Below are 17,888 nucleotides of genomic sequence, written 5' to 3' on the forward strand. Positions count from 1 at the left end.
GATTAGAGCCACGTCAGTCTATTTGCCGCCACGTGGGACTGATTTTCCCTTGCATGTTTCACATGGGTCCCAAGCAGGTTCTCAAGTCAACCCCCCACACCCCATTTCTCCAGCTTAACTCTGGCTTGCAGTAAAATACTGAATTTTCAGTTCCTTCTGAAAATCTCAAATGCCAACTTCTTTTCCCTAATTTACATTATTATTTGTCCTTTAGTGTACATTTTTCATACTGTATTTTAATTAATCACTTTTTGACAAAGCATTAGATGGCATATTTAAAAAGATATGTTTTCTGTTTGTAAATATTTCCCATGAGAAGAAAGCAAGGAATATCCCGATAGTGAATTGTAAAAAATCTCTGTGCCTCTTTTTCTTTTGTCTTCCCTAGGCATAAAGATCTTATGAGAATGTTTTGGTGTCAAGATGTTTTTATTTTGCAAACATTATGGGGTGATTTGTGCTTAGCAACCCTGTCGTTTATTCTTGGTCCTGGCTTTCAGTACTGTCTCTGAATCAACCAAGATAACCGCTATGGCTATGTCTGCTAGAGTATCTAGTGAATATCAGCTCCTAAGTCATTTTCTTTCGTAGGAAAACCTGAGGTATGGAGTGTAGCCTCTCAAGTGGATACCCTGGGGAAAAGATGAATCTCTTTTAACTTTTATTTTTGGTTCAGGGGTACACATGCAGGTTTGTTATACAGCTAAAATTGTGTCATGGGGGTTTGGTGTGCAGATTATTTTGTCACTGAGGTAATAAGCATAGCACCAAACAGGTACTTTTTCTGATCCTCTTTGTCCTCCCATTCTCCAACCTCAACTAGGCCTCAGTGTCTGTTGTTCCCTCTTTGTGTTTACGTGTTCTTATTATTCAGCTCTTACTTAAATTTTTTTTTTTTTTTGAGATGAAGTTTCGCTCTTGTTGCCCAGGCTGGAGTGCAATGGCGCGATCTTGGCTCACGGCAACCTCCGCCTCCCAGGTTCAAGTGATTCTCCTGCCTCACCCTCCCAAGTAGCTGGGATTACAGGCATGCACCACCACTTCCAGCTAATTTTGTATTTTTAGTAGAGATGGGGTTTCTCCATGTTGGTCAGGCTGGTCTTGAACTCCCAACCTCAGGTGATCTGCCTGCCTCGGCCTCCCAAAGTGCTGGGATTACAGGTGTGAGCCACCATGCCCGGGCAATTTTTTTTTTTTTTTTTTTTTGAGACGGAGTTTTGCTCTTGTTGCCCAGGCTGGAGTGCAATAGTGCCATTTCGGCTCACTGCAACCTCCGTCTCCCAGGTTCAAGGGATTCTCCTGCCTCAGCCTCCCGAGTAGCTGGGATTACAGGCATGCGCCACCTCTCCTAGCTAATTTTGTACTTTTAGTAGAGACAGTGTTTCTCCATGTTGGTCAGGCTCGTCTTGACCTCCCGACCTCAGGTGAATCCACTCACCTCAGCCTCCCAAAGTGCTGGGATTACAGGTGTGAGCCACCACACCCTGACCCCATGTTTTATTTTTATTAAACCTTTTTTTTTTTTTGAGACGGAGTCTAGCTCTGTTGCCCAGGCTGAAGTGAAGTGGTGCGGTTTGACACACTGCAATCTCTGCCTCCTGGGTTCAAGCAATTCTCCTGCCTCAGCCTCCCAAGTAGCTGGGATTACAGGCTCTTGCCACCACGCCCGGGTAATTTTTTGTGTTTTTATTTATTTATTTTTATTTTTTTAGTAGAGATGGGGTTTCACCATGTTGGTCAGGCTGGTCTCGAATTCCTGACCTTGTGATCTGCCTGTCTTGGTCTCCCAAAGTGCTGGGATTACAGGCGTGAGCCATTGCACCCGGCCTAAACCTTTTATTTTATTTTATTTTATTTTCTTTTTGAAGACAGGGTCTCACTCTGTTGTCCAGACTGGAGTGCAGTGGCATGATCTCAGCTCACTGCAGCCTCAACCTCCCAGGCTCAAGCAATGTTATTCTACTTTAGCCCCCCAAGTAGCTGGGACTACAGGCACACACCACCAGGCCTGGCTAATTTTTTTGGTATTTTTTGTAGAGACAGGGTCTTGACATGTTGCCCTGGGTGGCCTCAAACTTTTGAGCTCAGGCAATTTACCTGCCTCAGCCTCCCAAAATGCTGAGATTACAGATGTGAGCCACCATGCCCAGCCATACCATATTTTCTTTATCCAGTATACAATTGATAAGCATTTAGGTTGATTCCATGTCTTTGCTTTCATGAATGACAGGGACTGCAGTGAACATGCGTATGTCTTTATAATAGAATAATTTATATTTTACTGGTTATATGCCCAATTATGAGGTTGCTGGGTCAAAAGGTAATTCTGTTTTTAGTTCTGTGAGGAATCGTCACACTACTTTTTATAGTGGTTGAACTAATTTACACTCCCATGGGTAGTGTATAAGCATTCCCGTTTCTCTGTAACCTTGCCAGCATCTGTTATCTTTTGACTTTCTAATACTAGCCATTCTCACTGGATGAGATGATATTTCATTGTGGTTTTTCTTTGAATTTCCCTAATGATTAGTGATGAGCATTTTTTTTATGCTTGTTAACCACATGTATGTCTTTGAAAAAAACACCCTTTTCATGTTTTTTGTCTACTTTTTAGGGCTTTTTTTTTCCTGTAACTTGTTTAAGTTTCTTATAAATTATGGGTATTGGACCTTTGTCAAAAGCATAGTTTGCAAATATTTTCTTTTATTCTGTGTGTTTTTTGTTTACTGTATTGATGGTTTCCTTTGCTGTGAAGAAGCTTTTTAGCTTAATTAGCTTCAATTTGTCAATTACTGCTTTTGTTGCAATTGCTTTTGGTATCTTTATTTTAAAATTTTTGCCGGCTTCTATTTCTAGAATGGTAATTCCTAAGTTATCTCATGCATTTTTTAAAATAATTTGAAATTTTACATTTAAATCTGTAATTTATCTTGAGTTGATTTTTGTATGTGGTGTAATGAAAGGGTCCATTTTCAATCTTCTACATAGTCCTAGCTAGTTATTCCAGTACCATTTATTAAATAGGGATTTCTTTCCAGATTCCTGTTGTTAGCTTTGCCAAAGACCAGATAGTTGTAGGTGTGTTGTATTATGGGCTCTCTATTCTGTTGTATTGGTCTATGAGTTTGTTTTTGTACCAGTACCATGTTGCTTTGTTTACTGTAGCCCTGTAGTATAGTTTGAATTCAGGTAATGTAATGACTTCAGCTTTGTTCTTTTTGCTTATGATTGCCTTGGCTATTTGGGCCCTTTTTTGGTTCCATATAAGTTTTAAAATTTTTTTGTTTTGTTTTTTAGTTCTGTTAAGAAATATTTTTGGTAGTTTGATAAAAATAGCATTAAATCTGTAATGTCTTTGGCAGTATGACTATTTTAATAATATTGATCTTTTTTTGTTTGTTTGTTTGTTTGTTTGAGACGGAGTCTTGCTCTGTCGCCCAAGCTGGAGTGCAGTGGTGCGATTTCGGCTCACTGCAATCTCTGCCTCCCGGGTTCAAGCAATTCTCTCCCTCAGCCTCCCGAGTAGCTGAGATTACAGATGCCTGCCACCACGCCTGGCTAATTTTTGTATTTTTAGTAGAGATGGGGTTTCACTGTGTTGGCCAGGCTGGTCTTCAACTCCTGACCTCGTGATCCACCTGCCTCAGCCTCCCAAAGTGCTGGGACTACAGGCGTGAGCCACTGCGCCTGGCCAATATTGATCTTCTTTATCCATGAGCACAAAATGGTTTTCCATTTGTTTGTGTCATCTCTGACTTCAAGCAGTGTTTTCACAGTGTTGTCATAAAGATCTTTCACCTCCCTAGTTAGCTGTATTTCTAGATATTTTATTCTCTTTGTAGTGATTGTGAAGGGGTTCTGTTTTTGATTTGGCTTTTGGCATGCATGTTTTTGATTTACAGGGATGCTACTAATTTTTGTACATTTATTTTGTATTCTGAAATTTTACTGAAGTTTTTTGTCAGTTTGAAAAGCTTTCCTAGGCCTGGCGCGGTGGCTCACACCTGTAATCCCAGCACTTTGGGAGGCCAAGGCGGGCAGATCATCTGAGGTTGGAAGTTCGAGACCAGCCTGACCAACATGGAGAAACCCCGTCTCTACTAAAAAAACAAAATTAGCCGGGCGTGGTGGTGCATACCTTTAATCCCAGCTACTCAGGAAGGCTGAGGCAGGAGAATTGCTTGAACCTGGGAGGCGGAGGTTGCAGTGAGCCAAGATCGCGCCACCGCACCCCAGCCTGGGCAACAAGAGCAAAACTTGGTCTCAAAAAAAAAAAAAGAAAAAGAAAAGAAAAGAAAAGCTTTTCTGTGATGATTATAGGGTTTTTCAGATACAGCATTATGTCATCTGTAAAAAGAAATAAGTTTGACTTCCTTTCTTCCTGTTTGTATGCCTTTTTTTTTTTTATCTTGCCTAATTGCTCTAGCCAGGACTTCCAATTTTATGTTGAATAGGAGTGTTGAGAGGAGGCATGCTTGTCTTGTGCCTGTTTTCAAAGAAAAATGATTCCAGGTTATGTATATTCAGTATGTTGGCTGTGGGTTTGTGATAGATAACTCATTATTTTGAAGTATGCACCTTCCATCCCTAGTTTGTTGAGGCTTTTTAACATAAAAATGTTAAATTTTATTGAAAGCCTTTTCTGCATCTATTGACATACTTTTGTGCTTTCTGTCTTTAGTTCTTATTATGTGATGAATCACATTTATTAATTCACGTGTGATTTTTTTTTTTCTTTGAGATGGAGTCTCACTCTCTTGCCTAGGCTGGAGTGCAATGGCGCGATCTCAGCTCACTGCAACGTCTGCCTCCCGGGTTCAAGCGATTCTCCTGCCTCAGCCTCCCAAGCAGCTGAATTACAGGTGCTTGCTACCACGCCCGGCTAATTTTTGTATTTTTAGTAGAGACAGGGTTTCACCATGTTGGCCAGGCTGGTCTCGAACTCCTGACCTTGGGTGATCTGCCTGCTTTGGCTTGCCAAAGTGCTGGGATTACAGGCGTGAGCCACCACGCCCCACCTCATATATGTTGAATTAGCCTTGCATCCCCAAAATAAACTCTACTTGATCATAGTTGGTTAGATTTTTGATGTCCTGCTCAATTTGGTTTGCCAATATTTTGTTGAGAATTTTTGCATCAATGTTCATCAAGAATATTGGTCTAAAGTTTTCTTCTTTTGTTTTATCTCTGTCAGGTTTTGGTATCAGAATGGTGCTGTTTTTAGTTGTTTGGAATAGTTTCAGTAGAAGTGGTACCAGCTGTCCTTTGTCCATCTACTAGAATTCAGCTGTGAATCTATCTGGTCCTAGCCTATTTTGGTTGGTAGGCTATTTATTACTAATTCAGTTTTCAAGCTTGTTATTTATCTATTAAGGGCTTTGATTTATTTTTTGTTCAGTCTTGAGAGGATATATTTATTCAAGAATTTTTCCATTCTAGATTTTCAAGTTTGTGTGCATAGAGGTGTTCATAGTAGACTTCAATATATTTTTGTGGGGTCAGTGGTAATGTCTCTTTTGTCATATTTAATTGTGTTTATTTGGATCTTTTCCTTTTTCTTCATTAATCTTAATGGTGGTTGGTTTTATTTTTATGTTTTTAAAAATTTTACTCTTGTATTTGTTGATCTTTTGTATAGTTTTTCATGTCAAAATCTTCTTCCATTCAGAAATGATTTTGGTTATTTCTTCTGCTAGCTTAGGGGTTGATTTGCTCTTGCTTCTGTCAGTGTTTTATTTATGATGTCAGGTTGTTAAACTGAAGTCTTTCTAACTTTTCAATGTAAGCATTTAATGCTATAATTTTTTTCTCCTAACACTGCCTTAGCTGTGTTGCAAAAATTCAGGTATGTTGTATCTTTGTTCTCATTTTTTTCAGAGAACTTCTTGGTTCCTGCCTTAATTTCATTATTTACCCAAAAGTAATTCAAGTGCAGGTTGTTTAATTTGCATGTACTTGTATGATTCAAGTGATTTTCTTTGTATTGAATTACATTTTTATCAAGCTGTGGCCTCTGTGTGTGGTTCATATAATTTTGGAATTTTTAAATTTGCTGAGGATTGTTTTGCTTCTGACTGTGTGGTCAATTTTAGAGTATGTGCCACGTGATGATGAGAAGACTGTATACTATGTTGTTTTTAGATGGAGAGTTCTGTAGAAATCTATTAGGACTGTTTAGTCAAGTGTTGAGTTTAGGTCTTAATATCTTTGTTAATTTTCTGCCTCAATAATGTGACTATTAGTGCCCACAGGTGTTATAGTCTCCCACTATTATTGTGTCAGTATCTCATTCTCTTCATAGGTCTCTAACAACTTGATTTATTTATGTGCCCCCATCAATTTATTTATTTATTTATTTTTTATTTTTTGAGACGGAGTCTTGCTCTGTTGCCCAGGCTGGAGTGCAGTGGGGCGATCTCGGCTCACTGCAAGCTCTGCCTCCCGGGTTCACGCCATTCTCCTGCCTCAGCCTCCCGAGTAGCTAGGACTACAGGCGCCTGCCACCATGCCCGGCTAATTTTTTGTGTTTTTAGTACAGACGGGGTTTCACCGTGTTAGCCAGGATGGTCTCGATCTCCTGACCTCGTGATCCACCCGCCTCAGCCTGCCAAAGTGCTGGGATTACAGGCGTGAGCCAGCGTGCCCGGCCACGCCCCCATCAGTTTATTATAACATCTTTCTCTCTTCTGCTTTTTTACCATAAACATTCTTTCAAATTCACAATCCAGATGTCCCAGAGTTCAAGAACGTGTCCAGTGACCTGGTTGTTTTAGGAGAAAATGTAAATTAAAAATAAGAGGCTTTATTTACATACGTGAAAATAAGGGAGGATATTTTGTTCATCTCTGTTTTATTAAAGCATTTAGATTATATGTAGGTATTTTTCTCTGCTTTTTTGAAATATACATAAATTATATTAACAGCTAAATAAACCTTTTGTCTTTTTTTTTTTTTGAGATGGAGTCTCGCACTGTTGCCCAGGCTGGAGTGCAATGGCATGATCTTGGCTCACTGCAAGCTCTGCCTCCCGGGTTCACGCCATTCTGCTGCCTCAGCCTCCTGCGTAGCTGGGACTATAGGCACCCACCACCACGCCTGGCTAATTTTTTATACTTTTAGTAGAGACGGGGTTTCACCATGTTAGCCAGGATGGTCTCCATCTCCTGACCTCGTGATCCACCTGCCTTGGCCTCCTAAAGTGCTGGGAGTACAGGTGTAAGCAACCGCGCACGGCCTTTTCATTCTTTTTGACTCAGGATTGTCTCTATTTGTAACCTGAGATTCATTGCTTTGTGTTTGCTTTGGCAGAGGTTTATTTTTTTTAATTTTCAGTCATTAAAAGTACACACAGATTTATTCAGAGTAAAGCTCATTTTAAGAGCACTTGAAAGTTGGACACAAAGGTAGAATTAAATTTAGCAATACAGAATGATAAAGACTAAAAGATACAGAGTTAAGTTCCTTTGACAGAAACTTGATTATCCAAGGTACTTATTTGCAGGCTGAAGTACTTACAGTGCAAAAGCAAGGTCCGGCCGTGGTGGCTCACGCCTGTAATCCCAGTGCTTTGGGAGGCCGAGGCGGGCTGATCATTTGAGGTCAGGAGTTTGAGACCAGCCTGACCAACATAGTGAAATCTGTCTCTACTAAAAATACAACAACAACAACAAAATTAGCCAGGCATGGTGGCGCATGCCTGTAGTTCCAGCTACTCAGGAGGCTGAGGCTGGAGAATCGCTTGAACCTGGGAGGCAGAGGTTGCAGTAAGCGCACATCTCGCCACTGCACTCCAGCCTGGGCAACAGAGTGAGACTCTATCCTCAAAAAAAAAATAAATAAATAAATAAATAAGTGCAGACTCAGTCGGATATTGCTGCTTTCTGTTTTCTGTGTAAACTTTAAAAAGCCAACAAAGATTATGATACTTTAAGATGGAGATTAGTTGTCTTCAATTTGTTCCAGAAGTAATTGTGTTGTGACAAGAGTGCCAAGTATAAGGGACTCTGTGCTGTGCCTGCTTTCTCTAACTAATGCTAATAATGAGCCTAGGGGGAGCATCATCAGCATTGACAGGGGACTTATTTAAAACACCCATTCATGGACCTTTCCATACCTGCAGAATCACATTACATAGATTGAGACCAACATTACCAAGTGATTTATAAGCTCAATAAAACTTGAGAGGCAATGCTTAGTTCAGTGATTGTAAGCCCAGGCTGCTAATTACAATCACATGGCCAGTTTGCAGAACTCCCTTTACTGGTGCCCTTCCCACAGGTTCTGTTTAATGTTCTGGGTGGAAGCATTCATGTTATTTTAATTAACTGCCTCATGTGACTCTAAGTTGTGGCCAGAATCAAGTATAGGGGGTTCAAGATACGTTTATGAGAGTTAAGTTTCATCTGTGCACTAAAGGGTAGTCCTAGAGCCTCTTTTCTTTGGGTTTCATAGGGACAGGGCAGTGTGGCTCATATTTTTGTTACTGTAGCAGAAATTGCTGGCAGGGGAGGGCACCTGAAGACAGGAAAGGAGAAACTTGTATTTTTATATCTGTAGAGCAGCTCATTGTTGCTGAATCTCTTCTGTTATAAAGTACAGAAATGGGTGGAGTTTTTTCTGTTTTGGGTCTTCTGCCTGTGGGTGTGGTGGTAGCAGGTAAACATGTGGTGCTGACACTTTTCAAGGCATAGTGTCAAGATGCGGTGTAATTTGTCCAGAGAATCTTATCTGAGAAGGAATCCTAGAAAAGAAGGAGAAAGAGAAAAAATGGCATTCTTAATGATGAAATATTGAATACTTATTTTATTTTTATTTTACTTTAAGTTCCAGGATACATGTGCAGAATGTGCAGGTTTATTACATAGGTATATGTGTGCCACAGTGGTTTGCTGCACGTATTGACCCATCTTCTAGGTGCCCTCCCCTTGCCCCCCACTCCACAACAGGCCCTGGTGTGTGTTATTCCCCTCCCTGTGTCCATGTGTTCTCATTGTTCACCTACGACTTATGAGTGAGAACATGCGGTTTTTGGTTTTCTATCCCTGTGTTAGTTTGCTGAGGATGATGACTTCCAGCTTAATCCATGTTCCTACAAAGGACATGATCTCATTTCTTTGTACGGCTGCATAGTATTCCATGGTGTGTATGTACCACATTTTATCTATCCATTCTGTCATTGATGGGCATTTGGGTTGTTTCCATGTCTTTGCTGTTGTAAATAGTGCTGCAATAAACATACGTGTGCATGTGTCTTTATAATAGAATGATTTATATTCCTTTGAGTATATAATCAGTAATGGGATTGCTAGGTCAAATGGTATTTCTGGTTCTAGATCCTTGAGGAATCACCACACTGTCTTCAACGATGGTTGAACTAATACACATTCTCACCAACAGTGTAAAAGCATTCCTATTTCTTCACAGCCTCACCAGCATCTATTGTTTCTGACTTTTTAATAATCACCATTCTGACTGGTGTGAGATGGTATCTCATTGTGGTTTTGATTTGTATTTCTCTAATGATCAGTGATGTTGAGATTCTTTTCATGTGTGTTGGCTGCATAAATGCCTTCTGAGAAGTGTTTGTTCATCTTTTGCCCACTTTTTTTTTTTTGAGATGGAGTCTTGCTCTGTCTCCCAGGCTGGAGTACAGTGGCACGATCTCTGCTCACTACAGCCTACACCTCCTGGGTTCAAGTGATTCTCCTGCCCCAGCCTCCCGAGAACCTGGGACTACAGATACCCACCACCACGCCCAGCTAATTTTTGTATTTTTAGTAGAGATGGGGTTTCACCATATTGGCCAGGCTGGTCTCGAACTCCATACCTCAAACGATCCACCCACCTTGGCCTCCCAAAGTGCTGGGAGTACAGGCATGAGCCACCATACCCGGCCTTTGCTCACTTTTTGATGGAATTGTTTTTTTTCTTGTAAATTTTTAAAAGTTTCTTGTAAATTCTGAATATTAGATCTTTGTCAGATGGGTAGATTGTAAAATTTTTCTCCCATTCTGTAGGTTGCCTGTTCACTCTGCTGATAGTTTCCTTTTCTGTGCAGAAGCTCTTTAGTTTAATTAGCTCTTATTTGTCAATTTTGGGTTTAGTTGCAATTACTTTTGGCATTTTTGTCATGAAGTCTTTGCCGATGCCTATGTCCTGAATGGTATTGCCTAGATTTTCTTCTAGGGTTTTTATGGTTTTGAGTTTTACATTTAAGTCTTTAATCCATCTTGAGTAAATTTTTGTATAAGGTGTAAGGAAGAGGTCCAGTTTCAGTTTTCTGCATATGGCTAGCCAGTTTTCTCAGGACCATTTATTGAATAGAAAATCCTTTCCCCATTGCTTGTTTTTGTCACGTTTGTTGAATATCAGATGGTTGTAGACGTGTGGTGTTATTTCTGAGGTTTCTTTTCTGTTCCATTGGTCTATATGTCTGTTTTTGGACCAGTACCATGTTGTTTTGCTTACTGTAGTCTTGTAGTATAGCTTGAAGTCAGGTAGTGTGATGCCTCTATCTTTGTTCTTTTTGCTTAGGATTGTCTTGGCTATATGGGCTCTTTTTTGGTTCCATATGAAATTTAAAGTCTTTTTTTCTAATTCTGTGAAGAATGTGAATGGTAGTTTGATGGGAATAACATTGAGCCCATAAATTACTTTGAGCAGTATGGCCATTTTCATGATGTTGATTCCTTCTATCCATAAGGATGGGATGTTTTTCCATTTGATTGTGTGCTCTCTTACTTCCTTGAGGAGTGGTTTGTAGTTCTCCTTGAAGAGGTCCTTCACATTCCTTGTTAGCTGTATTTTTAGATATTTTATTCTTTTTGTAGCAGTTGTGATGTTTATTTATGATTTGGCTCTCTGATTGTCTGTTGTTGGCTTATAGGAATGCCTGTGATTTTTGCACATTGATTTTGTATCCTGAGACTTTGCTGAAGTTACTTATCAGCTTAAGGAGTTTTTGGGCTGAGATGATGGAATTTTCTAAATATAGAATAACGTCATGTGAAAACAGAGAGAATTTGACTTCCTCTTACTCTATTTGAATACTCTTTATTTCTTTCTCTTTCCTGATTGCCCTGGCCATAACTTCTAATACTATATTCAATAGGAATGGTGAGAAAGGACATCCTTGTCTTGTACTGGTTTTCAAAGAGAATGCTTCCAGCTTTTTCCCATTCAATATGATATGGGCTGTGGGTTTGTCATAAACAGCTCCTATTATTTTGAGATATGTTCCATTAACACCTAATTTATTGAGAGTTCTTAACATGAAAGAAAGTTGAATTTTACCAAAGGCCGTTTCTGCATCTATTGAGATAATCATGTGATTTTTGTCTTTAGTTCTGTTTATGTCATGAATTATGTTTATTGATTTGCATATGTTGAACCAGCCCTGAATCCCAGGGATGAAGCTGACTTGATCATGGTGAATAAGTTTTTGTTTTTGTTTTTGCTTTTTTGAGACAGAGTTTCTCTCTTGTTGCCCAGTGCAATGGTGTAATCTCGGCTCACCGCAACCTCCGCCTCCTGGGTTCAAGTGATTCTCCTGCCTCAGCCTCTTAAGTAGCTGAGATTACAGGTATGCACCACCACGCCTGGCTAATTTTTTGTACTTTTAGTAGAGACGAAGTTTCTCCATGTTGGTCAGGCTGGGCTCGAACTCCTGACCTCAGGTGATCTGCCTGCCTCGGCCTCCCAAAGTGGTGGGATTTCAGGTGTGAGCCACTGCCTCCGGCCTGGTGGATGTTTTTTGATGTGCTGCTGGATTCGGTTTGCCAGTTTTTTTTTGTTGGTTTTTTTTTTTTGGTTTTTTTTTTTTTTTTTTTTTAGACAGAGTTTCGTTCTTGTTGCCCAGGCTGGAGTGTAATGGTGCAGTCCTGGCTTACTGCAACCTCCGCCTCCTGGGTTCAAGTGATTGTCCTGCCCCAGCATCCCAAGTAGCCTAGATTACAGGTGCCCGCCACTACACCCAGCTAATTTTTTTTTTTTAATTTTTATTAGAGATGGGATTTCACCATGTTGGCCAGGCTGGTCTCGAACTCCTAACCTCAGGTGATCCCCCCCAATCTCAGCCTCCCAAAGTGCTGGGATTACAGGGGTGAGCCACCACGCCTGGCCCTATTTTGTTAATTTTTTCAAAAAACAGCTCCTGGATTCATTGATTTTTTTTTTTTTTTTTTTGAGGGTTTTTCATGTCTATCTCCTTCAGTTCTGCTCTCATCTTAGGTATATCTCGTCCTCTGCTAGCTTTTGGAATTGGATTTGTTTGCTCTTGCTTTCTGGCTCTTTTAGTTTTTTTTTTTTTTTTTTTTTTTGAGATGGAGACTCACTCTGTCACCCAGGCTGGAGTCCAGTGGCATGATCTTGGCTTACTGCAACCTCCGCCTCCTGGGTTCAAGCAATTCTCCCTGCCTCAACCTCCTGAGTAGCTGGGATTATAGGTGCCCACCACCACACCTGGCTAATTTTGCTATTTTTTAGTAGAGATGGGGTTTTGACATATTGGCCAGAGGCTGGTCTTGCTCTCCTGATTTCGGGTGATTTGCCTGCCTCGGCCTCCCAAAATGCTGGGATTACAGGCATGAGTCACCGTTCCCCGACTTAGCTCTTTTAATTGTGATGTTAGGGTGTCGATTTGAGATTTTTCTAGCTTTCTTATGTGGGCATTTGGTGCTATAAATTCCCCTTTTAACTCTGTCCCAGAGATTCTAGTATGTTGTGATTTTGTTGTCACTGGTTTCAAAGAACTTTTGATTTCTGCCTTATTATTTACCCAGGAGTCATTCAGGAGCAGGTTGTTCATTTTTTATGTAAATGTGTGCTTTTGAGTAAGTTTCCTAATCCTGAGTTCTAATTTGACTGTGTTGTGGTCTGAGAGACTGTTTGTTACCATTTCAGTCCTGTTGCATTGGCTGAGGAGAGTTTTACTTCCAATTATGTGGTTGATTTTAGAAAAGTGCCATGTGGCACTGAGAAGAATGTATATTCTGTTGATTTGGGGTGGTGAGTTCTGTAGATGCCTATTAGGTCCACTTGATCCAGAGCTGAGTTCAAGTCCTGAATATCCTAGTTAATTTTTTGTCTTGTTATCTGTCTAATATTGACAGTGAGGTGTTAAAGTCTCCCACTGTGATTGTGTGGGTGTCTAAGTCTCTTTGTAGGTCTCTAAGAACTTGCTTTATGAGTCTGAGTTCTCCTGCATTGGGTGCTTATGTATTTAGGAGAGTTAGCTCTTCTTGTTGAATTGACTCCTTTACCATTAAATAATGCCCTTCTTTGTCTTTTTTAAATCTTTGTTGGTTTAAAGTCTGTTTTGTCAGAGACTAGGATTCCATCCCCTGCTTATTTCTGCTTTCCATTTGCTTGGTAAATTTTGCTTCATCCCTATGTGTGTCTTTACACATGAGATGGGTCTCCTGAATACAGCACACTGATGGGTCTTGACTCTTTATCCGATTTGCCAGTCTGTGTCTTTTAATTGGGGCATTTAGCCCATTTACATTTAAGGTTAGTATTGTTCTGGGTGAAGTTGATCCTGTCATCATGATGGCATCTGGTTATTTTGCACACTAGTTGATGCTGTTTCTTTATAGTGTCATTGGTCTTCATGGTGTGTTTTTGCAGTGGCTGGTACCAGTTTTTCTTTTCCATATTTAGTGCTTTCTTCAGGAGCTCTTGCAAGCCAGGCCTGGTGGAGACAAAATCCCTCAGCATTTGCTTGTCTGGAAAGGATTTTATTTCTTTTTCTACTCATGCAGCTTAGTTTGGCTTGATATAAAAATCTGGGTTCAAAATTCTTTTCTTTAAGAATGTTGAATATTGGCCTCCATTGTCTTCTGGCTTGTAGGATTTCTGCTGAGAGGTCCACTGTTAGTCTGATGGACTTATTTTGTAGGTGACCTGGCCTTTCTGTCTGACTACCCTTAACATTTTTTTGTCATTTCAACCTTGGAGAATCTGATGATTATGTTTCTTGGGGTTGATCTTCTTGTGGAATATCTTAGTGGTGTTCTTGGTATTTCCTGAATTTGAATGTTAGCTTGTCTTGCTAAATTGGGGAAGTTCTCCTGGATGATATCCTGAAGTGTGTTTTCCAGCTTGTTTCCATTCTCCCCCTTTCCTTCAGGTATTCCAGTCAATTGTAGGTTTGGCCTTTTTATGTAGTCCCATATTTCTCAGAGGCTTTGTTCATTCTTGTTCAGTCTTTTTTTCTCTAATCTTGTCTGCATGCCTTATTTCAGCAAGGTGGTCTTCAAACTCTGATATTTTTTCTTCTACTTTGTCAATTTGGCTGTTGATACTTGTGTATGCTTCATGAAGTTCTCATGCTGTGTTTCTTAGCTCCGTCAGGTCATTTATGTTCCTCTCTAAACTGGTTATTCTAGTTAGCGGCTCCTCTCTCTAACTTTTTATCAAGGTTCTTAGGTTTTTTGCATTCGGTTAGAACATGCTCCTTTAGCTCAGTGGAGTTTGTTATTGCCCATCTTCTGAAGCCTGCATCTGTCAATTTGTCTATCTCGTTCTCTATCCAGTTCTGCACCCTTGCTGGAGAGGTATTGCAATCATTTGGAGAAGAAGAGGCACCCTTGCCTTTTCGGTTCTCAGTGTTTTTGTCATTGATTCTCATCTTCATGAGTTTGTCTAGTTTCGATCTTTGATGGGGTTCTTGTGGGGACTTTTTTGTTGCTGTTGTTCATTTCTGTTTGTTTTTCTTTCAATGGTCAGATCCCTCTTCTGTATGGTTGCTGTGGTTTGCTGGGGGTTCACTTCAGGCCCTATTTATCTGGTTCACTCCTGAACCTGGAGATATTAAGGAGATTGGAGAACAGCAAAGATGGGTGCCTGCTCCTTCCTCTGAGATCTCTGACCTTAAGGAACACCAATCTGATGCCAGTAGGAACACAGCTGTATAGGGTGTCTGACAACCCCAGTTGGAGTATCTCACCCAGTTGGGTGGCACGAGGAACAGAACGCATTTAATGAAGCACTTTTATTGTCCCTTGGTGGAGGGGGTATGCTTCACTGGGGTTAAACTCACTCCTCTGGGCTGCTTGGATTCCTCAGAACTGGCGGGGGGAAAAGCTAAGTCCACTGGTCCACAGAAACTGCAGTCATCTCTCCCCCTAGGGACTCAGGCCCAGGGAGATCAGAGTTCTGTCCCTGAGCCCCTGGCTGGAGTTGTTGGAGTTCCTGCAGAGTGGCCCCACACAGTGAGGAGGGATGTGTCAGGGTCAGGCCTGAAGAGGTGCTGTAGCTGCAGTCTGGCACAGCCAGTGTGTTAGGCTGTGGGGGACACCTCTTGGGACCAAGCCGTCCAGCATCCCTGGCTTCAGCAGGGGAAAAGGATGGCCAGGAGCTATAGAGATGACTGCCACCCTTCCCCTGCCCAGGGAGCCTAGTGTGTTAGGCAGCTGTCAGTCCCAGTGCTGGTTGCTGCCCCTCCCCCAGGGAGCTCAAATGGCTTAGACAGCAGGCAGCTATAGCTGTGGTGCTGGTCACCCCTCCCCTGGGAACTCAGCAGGCTTAAGCAGATTTTAGCTGAGAGGCTGTTGAGAATCTGCACAGCTCTGGGGTTGGGATCCTAGGCCCCAGTGGCATGGGTTCACGAGTGAAATCTTTCAGTCTATGGGTTGCACAGTTCCATGGAAAAGGCATGGTTTTGTCGGCTAAGTAGCACATTCATTCACCGCCTCCCTTGGCTGGGGGGTGGGGGCTCCCCTGCCCCATGTGGCTCTCAGGTGGGTTGCTGCACCACACTGCTCTTTCTTCCTCTCCGTGGGTCATGCCAGCTGCCTAGTCAGTTCTGATGAGAGAACCTGGATACCTCAGGTGCAAGTGCAGGATTCACAGGCCATTATGGTTCTTTTCGGTGGGAGTCTCTGATCGCAGCTGCTTCTAGTTGGCCATCTTTGCCCTGCCCCTAAAAAATGGCTTTTTTTTTTTTTAAGCTAAACATGTCTCAGATGAAGAACTGTGTCCACTCTGCCTCCTGGAATGCCATGTGTTCAGTACTTGCAAAGCTTTACTTTTCTACCTGTGCTTTTTCTTCCTAATGAGTTTAACTACTTTTTAGTTCTTATAATAGTCAAAGGTCTCTGAAAAATATTTCTTTCCTGCATACCAGAGTCTTCTCTACATTCTCAACATCATGGCTTCTTACATGTCATCAAGAATTCTCACCATGAATTTATGAACTGCAATATTAAGAATGTTTCCTTCGTGGCTATGGAACATGGGAAGGTGTGGATACTCAAGATTCCTATTGGGGAAAAGCTGGGGTCCTTAGTAAAGATGGAGAGCATGTAATTTTGAGGTTCCATCTCTGTTCTCCATTAGCTGTATGCAAATAAGATTAAGAAAATGCTTATTTAAATGGGATGGCATTTATTACGCAGAAAGTTTAAAAATAATAATAATAATTAGGAGATACTTGCTCTTTAGGGTGTGAAAGAAAGACTACTTAAAATCACTATTAAAATTTACAGAACATGGCAGATATTGGTATCTGGAACTTTACATAAAACCAGTGTTTCTTTATGATTAAATTCAGACTATAATTTACTTTTGGCTGGGCAATATCATAGCAGTGATGCCGTGTCCTTCTGTGTGCATCAGCACATTTGTCTTCTTGCAGTTGATGTTAATAACTCACTTGATTAATGAACTCTGTGACAGATTTTTTTTCTATAGAGTTAATTATTTTTCTCTTCATTACTGAATATCCTTATTCAGCAGATGTGCATAAACAATCACATTTAATCTGGCAGCTGACCTTTCTTAGGCTTTCTTTGCATTTATCTGTCTTTGGAAAATGAAAGCTCTCATCTTTGTTTACAGGCCAGAAAAACTGAAAAACACACAGGCTTTTCCACTTACTGGATGTTTGACAAAATAGTTTTCTTGGGCCAAAAACATTGGCATTACTGGTGAGCTTGTTAGAGATTCAGAAACTCAGATTTTTTTCCAGATTTTCTGAGAAAATAATCTGCATTAACAAGATCTCCAGCTTATTGTACACATTAATATTTGAGCAGTATTTTCTAACTGAATATGTCTTTTCCATCTGAAAAATTTACACAACTTATTCTGTATGACGTAAATATAGCACTCAAAAATGTACATGTTAGTGTTTATGCCCTCAGTTTTATACTTCATCATCCAGAAAAGTATCATCTATATATTGATGTTGTGGCTCTTACGCCACTCTTTTTTCTCAGAGTTAGAGAATACATTAGAGAATATTTCTGTGTTGAAAGTTATTTATTAAATATTTTCAGTCACTCCTCTAAGTAAGAACCAGTTCTCTTTACTCTTGTTTTACCTTGAGTCAAATTAAAAATTCTGTTCATGGCCACTTGGTAAATATGTGTATGTGTTTGTATGTTTTTCAGGGAGTGTTGACATTTAGGGATGTGGCCATAGAATTCTCTCTGGAGGAGTGGCATTGTCTGGACACTGCACAGCAGAATTTATATAGGAATGTGATGTTAGAGAACTACAGAAACCTGGTCTTCCTGGGTGAGGATAACTTCAGTACACAATTCCCTAATATACCCTGTAAAGTTTATTTCTCTTTTTTATAGAATGATTTTTGGTAATTTATGCTTTCAGATCTCTGTTTAAAAAAAAAAAAAAAACTTCAAGATTTGTCTATGTAGAAAAGAATTTCAAGATGTTTCATTTTGACCTGAACTTTCCACACTCCTGAGCTGATCTGTGTTCTTCACTCTAGATTAGTGTTAATTTTAGAAATTTAGTGGCATAACATACTGTTGCCCACATCTTAAAATCTAATTGCCACTACCAGTTTTTGATTTAGTAGTATCAGGTAGTAAAATTAAGAACTTACAAAATTAAAATATTTCCTAAATATTTAAAATTTTTTG

At 40.4% G+C, this 17,888-nt stretch overlaps 1 protein-coding gene across 2 annotated transcripts in view; it reads left to right on the plus strand.

Moving 5' to 3' along the window:
- Positions 1–17,888, plus strand: part of LOC107972442 (zinc finger protein 98-like) — a 30,918-nt gene that overhangs the window by 916 nt on the left and 12,114 nt on the right. The window contains exon 2 of one of the 2 annotated variants that reach the window (XM_016946941.4): positions 17,394–17,520. The exons of the other annotated variant lie outside the window; for it this stretch is intronic. Coding sequence (XP_016802430.2) covers positions 17,394–17,520 — 127 coding nt within the window. The remainder of the gene's footprint in view (positions 1–17,393; positions 17,521–17,888) is intronic. 2 annotated transcript variants of the gene reach the window in all.

This window comes from Pan troglodytes, chromosome 20, assembly GCF_028858775.2.
Source record: "Pan troglodytes isolate AG18354 chromosome 20, NHGRI_mPanTro3-v2.0_pri, whole genome shotgun sequence".
Taxonomy (NCBI): Eukaryota; Metazoa; Chordata; class Mammalia; order Primates; family Hominidae; genus Pan; species Pan troglodytes.